The following is a 13,002-nucleotide window of genomic DNA, read 5'->3' as shown; positions in this document are numbered from 1 at the left end:
TAGCCCGAAATATCTTTTGCTGCTTGGAAAAACAAAAATAATTTCTTGAAATGTGGTTGCAAAAATCGGCCATTTTTTTTTGCAAAAACGAACCAAGTCAAACATTTTAAACTCCTTTTTGAGAAAACATTTTGAATTGTTCAGTGCATCCTGTTCTTTGGTTTGGTTTGGGGTCTTTTTGGTGGCGAGGCGTGGGGGGTAGTGAGGGGGTGGGCATCATTCTTTTCAAGTGAAAAAGTAATTTTGCTTCACAACTTGACAAAAATGATAAAATTAACCTAAAAAATATAAAGGTCAAAATGGAACGATATTGCCTTGGCTGACCAGAAGTGGACTCCTGGTCAGCCAAGGCAATATTTCACCACCTATTGCTTTTGGGACTTTGGTCAAGTCTTTCCACTTCTGAGCCTCAGTCTTCTCCGCCTGTAAAATGGGAATACAACTGCACGGTAGGAGTTGGGGATGCAACTGCAAGGTGGGAAATATTGTTCTATTTTGACCTTTATTTTTCACCAGGTAAGAAAAATGTGAAGCTTGGATTTTCCATCCTGATTTCAGCAGAGAGAAACATTGAAGTCTTAGTTTCTTGCAGGGTAGGAAACCTGCCTGCCCAGTCCTAAACAGAACTGAAGTGTGCTGAGATCCAGTCCAGGCCACTACCCAAAAGACTGCATGGCCTCTGAAGCCAGGACTAAGTGCACCGATCTCTTATCCCTGAATGTTTGAGTGTGTTTGAAGGTGTTGGAGGGTGCAAAAAACAGTGGCAGGACGCTGAGGACAGAGGCTGATTTAAGCAGCAGTCACCTGAAACGGGAGAGGAAGTGGGCTGTCAAGGGATGCAGGTGGGAGACCAGTTGTCCCACTAAGAGGTGGTGGAAAGGGTGAGAGAGAAGGGTAAGTCAGGGATGGGGAGCAGTGGCATAGCAAGACTGGGGCATCTGGGGCAGCCACCTTGGGTGCTGACGTGGGAGGAGGGGAGGAAGACAGTGCGGGGGGTGGGGGAATGGTTGCTGTCCCAATCGCACGATCACACCAGGAGCACGACGGCAGCTGGAAGTCAATGCTGCCCTTGCATGGGGCCCTGGAGTGGGTGCAAGGTCAGACAGGAGGACCAGAGCTGGTTGGGAACTTGCCAGTGGGAAAAGCAGGCGTCTCTTTCTGCATGTTGTACATGTGGGTACGGACGCACATATTCCAAAATGCCGCGGATGGGGTGTGAAGTGCTGCGTCTCCAATGGCAGGGGACCCAGCCCAGCCCTTCATGGTAGCTGGGTAGTGGGGAGAGCGCTTGCACACGTGCTTTGGAAAGCCTCTGGGGTGGGTGCCCTTTGGCCAGGGCTGTTGTCGTTTCTCTGCTTGAGTCCTAACTGCGAGTTAAATAAACTTCGGGAGCTGGCAAATGACCCGTCTGCAATGCGTCTGCCTGCCTTGGGGGGGGGAGAGTGCTTGGATCCGTGCTTTTTGGTTCCCGGGGTTGTGGGAATCGAAAGGCCTGGGCTGGATAGAGAGTGAAGACCCAGCTGGCTGTTAGAAAGAGACCTCCGATTGACTGTGCCAAGCAAGGGCGCTTGTGGGGAAAAACTGCCAACAACACAGGAAAAGAGGAGGCGGCTACAGCCCAGAGCAGCCAGTAGCAGCAGTGTGTGTAAGGTGAGGAGCAATGCACTGTGGGATGCCTGGAGGCCCGACCAGCCCTGTGTCATGGAGCGCTCGGTGTCCGCATGCACCCTTGAACTGCTTCGAAATAGCACTCGATTTTCCATGTCTGCTTTTGAATTGTTCCATGCAGATTTAAACCAGTTTACCTGGTGTGCATGTCTGTCTGCTTCTGGGTTATGCTGCGTGGGAACTGCTCTAGATGCTGCGTCCCCATGCCCTGACGGGTGCAGGGAGGAACTGAAGGAAAACCACTTCTATTTTTAGCTTGATTTAAAAAGGAAACATGAGTTAGTATTTTTGTCCCAGCATTGCTTCTCTGGAAGGCTTGCTCAGGCCCTTGTTTTCTCTTGTGGGCTGGGGTGGTGAAGACCCACGCCTCTCCTTATGCAATAGTTTCCCCCAGACTAGGCTCTGCATGGTGCCTTGGAGGGGCTTTCTAGCCACGGGGCAGGCCCATAGGGTAAAATGAGGCCACCTGATTTACTGACTACAACTCCACAACGGGGTGGGAAATGACATTCAGGATCGAAAGGACTCCAGAATGAAGTGCTTGAATCCGTCAGTAGACCTAAGTGGAATGCGTTGGCTATTTGGGAATAGTTGTGTCTGCGTTTCCGTCAAACTTAAAGAAAAAAGAAAAACCTGAACACTTTTCTGCAAAATTTGAGCAAAAGATCATGGCCTGATGTGGGATAGAAACAAATGCTGAATTGTCAGGACTTTCCAAAGGGTGGTAAATTCCAAAGACCCTTTGGCCATAATGAGAAGGACCCAGTAGCTAATTCCTGCTGGTAAAAGGAAGAGCTGGCATCCCCGTGACACTGGGGCGATGTGGCTTTTAAGGCACAGCTAATGCTGAGTTTGGGGGTTGTTTTCAGGGCTGGAAATTCGGAGTGACTTCTGTTGGAGGCTGGGCAGGGAGCTGGACTTGCCTGGCAGGAGCGTTTCTGTGCGGAGCGCCCACAGGCCAAACCCAAAGCTGGAATGCAAAGTGATCCTTCATTGCAGCACTGCCCTGCACTGTGCACTAGATATCTGCCTGGGGTGCTGCCAGCGAGACCTGCTGTTCCTCCAGTCTGAGAGCATTCATCTGGAGCTCTCCCATGAGCAAAGATCTCCTCCCACCCTCTTTTTGAATGCCTTGAGCAGGCAACCAAGGGGGGCACAAGCTTCTCGTGATACACTGCTATCCCATCCTGCCTTCTACTTGCGCTTTCCTGCAGGGAATTGGGCCAGATGACCCTTGAAGACCCCCCCAAACCCACATCTCTGTGATTTCCAAGCCCTATGTGAATGGGGAGTTGCATTTCCCAAAGTCACCTCTACCTCACAGCTTTATCCCCATTTTACAGGTGGGGAAAACTGAGGCTCGGACGTGGAGAGACTTGACCAAAGTCCCATAAGCAATAGGTGGTGAATAAGACTCAAATGCTTTACTGCATGGCCCTGTGTCTTATCTCCTACCTTGCAGTTGTACCCCCATTTTACAGGTGGGGAAAACTGAGGCTCCGAAGTAGAGAGACCTGACCAAAGTGCCATAAAGTGGAGAGACTTGACCAAAGTCCCTTAAGCAATAGGTGGTGAATAAAACTTAGATGCTTTACTGCACGGCCCCGTGTCTTAACCACGCAGCCCTCCAGCTTTTCACAGTGCAGGCGCACGCTGACCCCATCGCTCACTCTTCATTTATTTATTTTTTCCCCCCTTTCCATCCTCTCCTCGCCGTATGGGGCAGCTGGCCTGCACATCAGTGCAGAGAAAGCTCCCCTGACAAGGTGGACAGTGAGTTATGGTGCATGTCCCACCCCAGGGAGCCCTGTGGATATCCGGGGAGCAGGGAGGAAGTCGGTGCGATAAAGCAATCTGTCTGCACAAAGACTCCATAGCCACCAACGCTGCTCGGGTCCCTTGTTATCTGCAAGACAGCCGCTTTGCATTGTACCGCGGGAGTTGATGAGCGCCGGACCTCTTTTCCCAGTAAGTTCCAGTGACTTCAGCACTTTTTGAAAGCCTACAGCTGGAGCGAAAACCCGCGACTCATAGCATGCCAGAGCACCAAGGAGGGGAAAGAACGGGGCTTTGTTCCTGCTCATCAGCTAGCAGAAAGGGACAGCAGGAGCCTTTGCTTAGCAACATTATTTTTTTTTGATGGGGTGTAAATAGGCAGTGGGGGCTTTTATGGGGATTTGCACATTATAGCCCGAGGGGGAGACGCTGCCAAGCTTTTGTGCAGGGAGTCGCTGGACGTGAATGGGTGGGCTGGGGTAGAAAACCACATCATTTGTCGCTGGTAATGGCTGATACAGGCTGGCTTTTCCGCTGGCCTGGGGACACCGGGCAGCAGCTCTGCTGTATCCCAGGCCCTGCGCTCTGAATAGCAGGAAGCATTTATTTTCTGTTTTGATCTGATGCGGGCCAGCGTTCAGCAGAGGAAGGCGATACATGAGCGTGATCCATGCAAACCAAAGTCACTCCTATGTGGAAGCCGTCCAGCAAATTATCCTGGAAACCGCAAGGTCCCAAAAGGAAACAGACGGCCGGGAGCTGGAACGACACGTTAGATGCTTGAAGTCAGGGGTACAACTCGGTGGGGAAGAAACTCCCTGGCATATCTTTGTTTTTAAGTGGCGCGTGTGCTTTTGCCTTCCTCTGACATAGACTTGCCACCGGCTTTTTGAGAAACAGAAGTAATAGGCCACGCATCACACACTCCTGTTTATTTAGTGGGGTTACGTAAGTGTGGCGCAGGGCCTGGTGTGCGCGTGTGCTTGTGACTGCAGGAGACAGGCCTGGATCTGTGCGCGGCTGGATTCGGCCGATCAGCTGTGGGAGGGAGAGGTGGGTGTGGTGAGCAGTGACTTTTTAAAGCCACAAAGTAGTTCAGGGCCCCAAAGCTCAGAGGATCTGCGGCGACGGCTGAACAACAGGGAAAACATGAGCGCTCCTCTTATGTAAGGTAAGTTTACACTGCCTTTCTTCAGGGTTTCTAGCCGCTCCTGCGCGTGGCTACTTGTCTGAAAGCTGGCTGCATTTGTGCTCGGCAGATTGCAGAAGGGGAGGCTTGAAAGTCACGCTGCACCGGGTAAGTCACTGATGAAATGAGAGTTTGGGAGCGTGCTGCATAGAAGTCCCTTTTCGGGGCTTATGTAATGATGGGAGGGCAGTGCCTTTCCTGCAGCGTCGGTCAGAAGCCGAGTGTGTTGGTGCACAATGGTGAGGGCTGAGCTGTCTCAGTGAAAGGGGGAGAAATGTACTGGCGTTACCAATAAAGCATATGCCAAAGTGGTGGAAAGTGGGATCGTAGAGTCTTAAGAAACGAGGGCTGGCAGGGACATCTAGTCCAACCCCTGCACCAGCGATCAAGGTAAGCGAGCGGCGGGCTCTGTCCTCCTCCGTGCCAAGGTTAAACCCAAGCCTTGCATCTCTCACGTGAGACTACAAGGGGAGGATGCAGACCGTCTAGCTGGAGACACCTCGCAGGAGAACAGTCTGCCCCTGCCTGAAACTATTCCTGCGGCGCGTGACACAGGCTGCAAAAGGCAGGCAGCCTTCGTCTCACCTGGGATGGCTGGCTTGATGAAGCAAGATCGGGAGCTGTCTGCTGGGGAGGTGCGCGGCCTCCCTGACTGAGTCACGAGCCTGGTATTTGGCCCTAGTTATGGTGAAAGAGGCTGGTGTGTTTCTGCAGAAAGGAGGATTTCACCCAGGTACTTTGACACGGGTGGTGAATGTGTGCTAATAGAGGCATCGGTGTTCGGGGCTGGAAAGGACCCTGCAGGATCCTCGGGTCCTGCCCCGCTGCAGCTGGGGTCAGATAGGAAAGGTCTCTGATCTTCTCTAACACACTCAAAGATTGATAATGAATCGTAGAGAAGTCAGGCTGGAAGGGACCCCCGGAGCTCGTCTAGTCCAACCCCCTGCCTGAGACAGGATCCTCTCCATCCAAACCATCCCATACAAATCCACTGTCTACCCTCTTACCAAAACTACATAATCAAACCTGACACACGCACAAGACACGGTAACAAAGAAATGTGATTAAACCTAGGCAAACTTTCTGGTCCAGGAGTGATTTTTTTTTTTAACCTGGTTTGATTGAATTGGGATCAACTGCTTAATTTCCAATGGCCAGAAAACTCCCCAGATGATGCAGCTGCTCTGCGAGACGAGGGTTTTGCTACCTTCATCAGTAAAGTTGGTAAGAGCATCATTCACAACGCAGCTCTGAGGATCTCCCATCTTGCCAAGGATCTGTCAGCGCTCTCCTTTGGTGTGATGGTGTCTTAAAGCCTGAAATGCTTCAAGCCAAATTCTGGACGGATTGGACCAGCCTTTTCTGATGAAGCAAAATGTGGGCAGAAAATTTCTGGCAAGGTTTCTGCATGTGATCTAGAGAATGCACACCTCCAGCGTAAGAGTTACAGCAACTTAAAAATCCCCTGGCATCCCAATTATATATTAGGGATATGTCTGGTTAGCGCCGCACAGCTGCATTGTATTCCACCAGTGTCTACAGGCTTCAACAAAACTCTGCTGTGCCCAGGTTTGTGTCGACCTAGCATAGGCAAAAAAGGAGGCAGCGGCAGTGGTGGAGGTGAGCAATGAATGGATGATTCATTCGCTGATGAGAGTGGATCTGTGCTCCTATTCATGTGCCAACACATCTTTTTCAATGATCAAAGGGCCAAGCAAGATGTTGTCATGTGCAATGGTCAGGACGAGGTGTGTGTGTGAGGGGGGGCAAGGGACATAAACCCAAGTGTGCTGCACCATTATATACCTTATGTGCCCTTGGGCAAGCTGTGCCCTGTCTTTTCCTTGGTTTTTCCATCTGTGTAATGGGGGACTATAGTGCAGCTCTGCCTTGCAGCAGTGTTTAGGACCATCCGTGGAAGATGGTAAAGCATGTGGGTAGCATGGTAAAGTTTGTCCTCTGTAGGGAAACTCAACTCTGCACACGGGCTTTCACACCAACCGTTGCAATGGTCTGCAGAACTACCTGTGGAAAGGAGTAACATCCAAGGGATGGGTGGCAAGAGAGGCAGGTCAGAGTGATGCCCTGCCGCAGGGAGAGCGTTTCTGCTGCAACATGGCAGGGAGCACTGCCTCGGAGATGACTGCTACCCCCGCCCTTGCATCCGACCGGGCATTCATTAGCACGGCGCAGTAGCGTTGCAGGGCATGAACCATGACGCGCTGCTACTGCACAGTCGTAGCGAGCTACTGCACAGCCAGCGTCACTAGGAAGCCGTGCGGGGATGCTGCTCCACAGTAATGCCAGTTACTGCGCTGCCATTCAGTACTTGTATTTGCAAGTACTAAATGATGGTGCAGCAACATGTAGCTGCATTCCTGAAGCATGTCTTGTTCACTCCCCTCCCGGCTCTGGTATCCTCCCCTCCCCATGCACCAAGCAGAGCATGTTTTTTTGGGTCTTTTTGCAAGGGCCCTGCTAAGTCCAGAAGCTTCAGCTGGTTTTAAGTTTGGTTTTTTTCCCCAGGTAGTTGTAGCCATTAACCCTTTCCAGTCATTCTAGTGAGGCCTATACCGGTAGGAGGCATGGGATTTGAAGCTCTCCCTGGAATCAGTCCCCCTGAGCTCTGCTGTCCTAAAGCCAAGCTGTTCTAGTGGGCTCAATAGCTTTTAACAGGTTCCCTGAGCCAAAGGGTTGTCAGGCTGCAATGAAGATCTGGGGGGAGGTCAAAAGGCTCTGATTCAAATATCACAAAAAATACATCTATTTCAGTGGTTTTTAAAAGGGCGTTTAATCAGGTCCGGATCCAGTGTGCCTCATGCAGCATTAGAAACAGGAGGTAGTTGAGCGCAGAGGGGTGCACTCAGATTTTAGCTTATGCTGAGCAGGCAAAGGTTGAACAGGGTTATGAAAAGCTTCTGGCTTGGGGGTGGACCAGTCTTCCAGTCCCCAGGATTGAAACCAGCCCCTTAGCACCCATCCAGCCATTTGTTTACTAGTTCACGCTAGCACGCGCCCTGTCTCCTTGCTGTTGGGTCAGATGCTCTCTGACCTGCTCACAGCTTCTTTCTTCAAGTAGCATGCCAGCAAGTTTTCCTCCCAGGGTCTTGGGTGGATAGAAAACTTGCTGGATTATCAGGTTCAAAGGTTAGTAATCAATGGCTCGATGTCTAGTTGGCAGCTGTTATGAAGTGGAGTGCCCCAGGGGTCGGTCCTGGGGCTGGTTTTGTTCAATCTTTTCATCAGCGACATAGAAGATGGGATGCAGTGCACCCTCAGGAAGTTTGCAGAAGATGCTGAGCTGATCGATAAGATGGAGGGTAGGGTTAGGATTCAGGGAGATCTTGACACATTGTTGGATTGGATCAAAAGAAATCTCATGACGTTCGACGAGGACAAGTGCAAAGTCCTGCACTTAGGACAGAACTACCCCATGCACCGGTGCAGGCTGGGGGCTGCCTGGTGAGGCAGCAGCTCTGCAGAAAAGGACCTGGGGGCACAGAGGACAAGAAGCTGAACAGGAGCCAGCAGTGCGCCCTTGGTGCCAAGAAGACAACCAGCATCTTGGGCTGCACTGGAAGGAGCGTCGCTGGCAGATCGAGGGCCATGATTCTTCCCCTCTATTCAGCACTGGGGAGGCCACATCTGGAGTCCTGTGTCCAGCTGCAGGTCCCCCACTACAGAAAGGATGTGCACAAGTTGGAGAGAGTCCAGTGGAGGGCAATGAAAATGGCTGTGGGGCTGAGGGACAGGACTGGTGAGGAGAGGCTGAGGGAACTGGGCTGATTGAGTCTGCAGAAGAGAAGACCGAGGGGGACTGAAGAGCAGCCTTCACCTCCCTGCCGGGGGGCTGCAAAGAGGATGGTGCTGGGCTGGTCTCAGTGGGGGCAGATGACAGAAGGAGCAATGGGCTCAAGCTGAAGCAAGGGAAGTTGAGGTTGCATATTAGGAAAAAACTTTCTCACTAAGAGGGTAGTAAAGCGCTGGAACAGGTTACCCAGAGAGGTGGTCAGGTCTCCATCCTTGGACCTGGGTAGACAAAGCTTTGGCTGGGATGATGAAGTTGGGGCTGGTGCTGCTTGGAGCAGGGGGCTGGACTAGACGTGACCTCCTGAGCTCCCTTCCAGCCCTTTCTATGAGTCTACCGGCTACATCTCTCTCAGCCTGGGATGATTTCATCCAGGGACAGTCCTGTGAAATGTGTTATGTTCCTTCTTGTCACTGGCTCATACCTTGCCTCACTTGTCCATCAGGTCTACAAGGCTGCCACATCAGCCTGGTTCTCCTTTCCTCCGGTGTGTGCAGTACTTATTGGTGGTGACATGACATCCAGGACCAAGGACCACAGGGATTAAGCAGCTGATTCAACTACACTGTCCTGAGGTCTTCCTTCTTTCCCCACCCCCGCAAAGCATTTCACTACTATCTTGTATCTAAATGCTCCCTTCTTGCTGTTAGACACTGTATTTGGGGGTTTATATTGTCATTCCCCACCCTTTTTTTTTTCTTTCCAATGTTCATCTTTTAATCTGCACACTGCATTTTCCAGCCTGCTTCCCTGGTGACTTCAATTGTACATGAACATTAACTTCTCAGTCAAGTCCCATTGCCTGCCTCCACCATCTGACATGAAAAACTTGTTTCAGAGAGCTGGTGTTGGCCAAACAAGGCTTAGGATTGTTTCCCTTGTAAAACAAAAGGTTTCTTTGACTCCAGCCTAACTGCAAATTCAGCCAGCGGATAACACACTGCATTTGTATGAACTCAATGCTCTTAGTCTTGATAGGGAGGAATAAAGATTTAGATAAGAAAGAAGCAGACTTTGTTATCTACAGATTAACCCAGGGCCTCCACGGAGCTTGTAAAAGAGCTCACAACTCATGTTGACTCGAGAGCAGTCTGCATTGGCCCCCAGTTGCCTAATTTAGGTCTCGGTCCAAGTTTTCACCTGCATGGATCCAAACAAGTTGCTTTTGTACCTCTTTAGACTTCTCACTGTATTAACAAGTCAGGAGAGCCTTGTCAAAGACTACAGCATTATAAGCAAGCAAACAGGAAAAATATACAGTCCAGTCGTCTGTCTTCTGTGGAGACCACCGCTGCCGCAAATGCTCAGATCCATTTCTTTTAAAATCTAGGGTTGTCCCCAGAGCTCGTAATCAGATCACACCTCCCTGCCCAGGTATTGCAGGCTTGTTCCATGCCGCAAATGGTGCAGGTGGGTGCTGGTGCAGAGATTGATCTCCCTGGGTGTACTTTTGCCGGGGGAAAGTACTAACCTGCTATTGACACATAGACCGGTGCTACATTTAGCTCCCACAAGCCACCCCTGTCATAATTTGCAGTTGCACCTGCATCCATTCCCCCCCACCCCCTCTATGTTTAACTCTAAAGAGCAAGGATGTAAACCATAATGGATGTTAAACCATAAACCACAGGATGGGATTCATCTTTATACCTCTGCAGTGTTGGGAGGAATAGGGCCGTGATCATAATCCAAGTTTTCTAGGTGCCAACATACTTTTAGGTGACAGTAATGCCTGGACCTGAGTGCATTTGCAAGATGGGACACCTGTGCTGCAAACTGAAATGCAATGGTGGGGTGAGAAGAGTTATGATCTGTGGAGTAGGTGGTGTCTTCGCTGCAGAACTGGCCTAGGGGGCTGGATACCCAGCCTCCCAAGCCTGCTGCTATGGGCAGGCCACACTGCAGAGCCCTGCCTAAATGACTGCATCCCCACTGGTACTGCACACATCTGTCTCTAAGGTTTCAGGGGGGCACTTCTGACACCGATATTAGACATGCCACCCAGCCTCTCTCTCTCTCTTCTCCATGATGCAGTGAACTGAGCTGCTGTTTGCTGTATTCCCAGTGCCAGGTGGGATTGCTTCTGTGGACAGAAGCAGATGTGAGGGGTGATGGCATTGTAGAAAACCACTGGAGGGCTATTCACAGCCAAATGCTTTAGCCGACATCCTCATTACAGGGTGGAGGAGGATTGCCCCGGCTCTAACTTCTCTTCCTAATGGAGCCAACAAACCTGAGTTGGGAGCATCGTGGTAATTGGGTAACAAGCTTTTAGGGTCAACACCTCAGTACGAGCCTGGAGCTAACTCTGCCATGAAGAAATGCCCGTAGTAAAACTCCCTAGTTGCATTTGATGCTCTCCACCAGCGCCAAGCTTGACTCCAGGGGTCCTCATGCCTGTCTCTAGGGAGGTGAGGAGCTTGCTCAAGAGAAATGAAGTGGGCTCATTCCTTGTCAGGTGCTGATGAGGTTGGGTTGTCTGGAGGGTCACGTGAGCGGTATCCCCCAGCTCAGGGAGGATGGTGCATATGCCTAGTATGGGATGGGAATGAGACTGAAAAGTGGGTGAACTGAAGCTAATGAACTGGCAGTCATTGGAGCAGAAAGCACTGGGATGGTGCAATGACTTGCAAGGACAAATGAGTCAGGAGGGGTGGAGCTGTGACGTTTCACACGGGAAGTTTAAAGCAACGAAAGTGCTGGGGACAGATGTGCTCTTGGCACCCCTGCTTTGGATGGAGGATACCTCCCACCTTGCCTAGACGCTAAAGGACTTGGTGCTATTCCTACCCATGGACCACAAGTTCTGTCTGGGATGATTTTGAAGCATCAAGCTCCACTTGATTTGGAAATGCAGCTGAGATAAAGCAAGGATTCAAGGGCAGAAGTGGGGCATTTTGTGCTGAGAGCGGATGGTCCCCATCTGAAGACATCATCATAGGTGAGAAGGTAACAGAACAGGTGATGATAAGCAATTCAACAAGAGGCTTTGAATCCTGTCTGATGTCTATGGGTTTTTTCCCAGTAGTGATGCTAATGCAACAAGAGGCATGGGGCATAGGATTGCAAATTAGTGGAAAGCAAAATCTTCTTCTCTTCTGCTGAAAATAATATTGGACATGCCTCTCTGTATTGTTCTCTGATCTCCGCAGAACAAGTCTAGTATGCTGCTCACCTCTCTCAGGGGTGTCAAGGCCGCTGCATCTTGATGTGCATGTTTGACAGCTCTGCTGTGCCTTGATCCTGATACAATAGGACCTGATCACCAGCTCAGGTTGGATCGAGGATTGTTCTTCTCTAATGGATGCTTGGCCACAGGAAGATGACTTAGTCTTGGTTCACGCCTCCCCATCCCTCTTGGTGCAAGAGGGTACCTGGTGTACTTCAGCAGAGAGGCCAAAAACCTGGTGGGCCATGAGGTTGGATGGCTTCTGAGAAAGCTCCCCATCATCTATCCATCCAGTTCCCAAGCAGGATCGAGGTAGGGCAATGTGTTCGGGGAGCTCCCTCTGCTCCTATCCTTCCATCTTCTCTCCCCAGTGCTAAATCACGCAACTGGAAAAGCCAGAATTTACAGCCATATTATTAAGATGGACTCGTACAGAAAGTAAGAACCACAGAAAATATTGCAATCAGGATCATAAAGCAACTTAACCCATGGGTGACTGAGATTTCATCGTGTATTTGAAGGCAAACGGTTAATAATGCCAGGAGCAGACTTCAGCAGACTGGGGATGCTTAGCCCACGTTGCCTTTATTAATTCTGCAGAACAAGGGAGTTTTGTGAACCCTCTGTCCAGAGGAGCCACTCGTCCGACCTGAGGCACTCTGCTGATGCGCAGCTCTGCCGCAACTCCCATTCAGTTCCTAAAATGTGTAAATGCTGGATGTGACCTCTGCTTGCCCCTAACCCCCTCTTGGCTATTTAAGGTTCGGCCCTGAGTCATCATTCGGATGGCACAATAGCAATTGCTTTGAAATCTCCTTTATCTAGGGGTGAGTAAACACCATACTCAAATACTTGCTCCAGTAAATGACTCCAACTCATGACCTTAAGAAAGGGGGGCTGAATTCCCTCCATTATCTTTTTAGTCTCCTTAGATCATATAACCTTGCCAGCTAACAGCTGCGTGTGAAGTAAGAAGGGCTGCTTTAAAACTTCACCAAATGCTGGCTGAATGAATGGCAGAAGATAGGGTAGAGATTGCACTTTATAGACTAAATAAATAAGGGGGGGGGTATATATAATCTCATACACACACACACATATACACATACACAAACATATATACACAAATCTATGCATGCATATATTTACATGCATATGCACACACACATATAGACAAACGTATACACATGTGTATATACATACACGCATATATATGTACACACGCACACACATATACACATGTGCATGCACGTGCACACATATGTACACACACATATAGAGACAAACACACACATGCACATGCATACACACGTATGCATACACATGCGCACACAGATATATACTGTATACACGTGTGTGTAGATATGTATATGTAGATACGTATACATATAT

The 13,002-nt window shown here is 50.0% G+C and overlaps 1 protein-coding gene across 5 annotated transcripts in view; it reads left to right on the top strand.

Moving 5' to 3' along the window:
- Positions 1–13,002, top strand: part of ALS2CL (ALS2 C-terminal like) — a 100,714-nt gene that overhangs the window by 42,120 nt on the left and 45,592 nt on the right. For 2 of the 5 annotated variants that reach the window (XM_019529637.1, XM_019529597.1), the window contains exon 1: positions 1,016–3,636. The exons of 2 other annotated variants lie outside the window; for them this stretch is intronic. In XM_019529637.1, coding sequence (XP_019385182.1) covers positions 3,613–3,636 — 24 coding nt within the window. In that variant the 5' untranslated portion in view covers positions 1,016–3,612. Of the gene's footprint in view, positions 1–1,015; positions 3,637–3,657; positions 4,616–13,002 lie in introns of those variants that run through there. One more of the 5 variants, XM_019529613.1, reaches the window with a different exon arrangement.

The sequence above is a fragment of the Crocodylus porosus genome, unplaced genomic scaffold (assembly GCF_001723895.1).
Source record: "Crocodylus porosus isolate Cpor-Errol unplaced genomic scaffold, CroPor_comp1, whole genome shotgun sequence".
NCBI lineage: Eukaryota > Metazoa > Chordata > Crocodylia > Crocodylidae > Crocodylus > Crocodylus porosus.
Note: the sequence above shows the minus strand (reverse complement) of the source record. Positions and strands in the feature narration are given on the sequence as shown.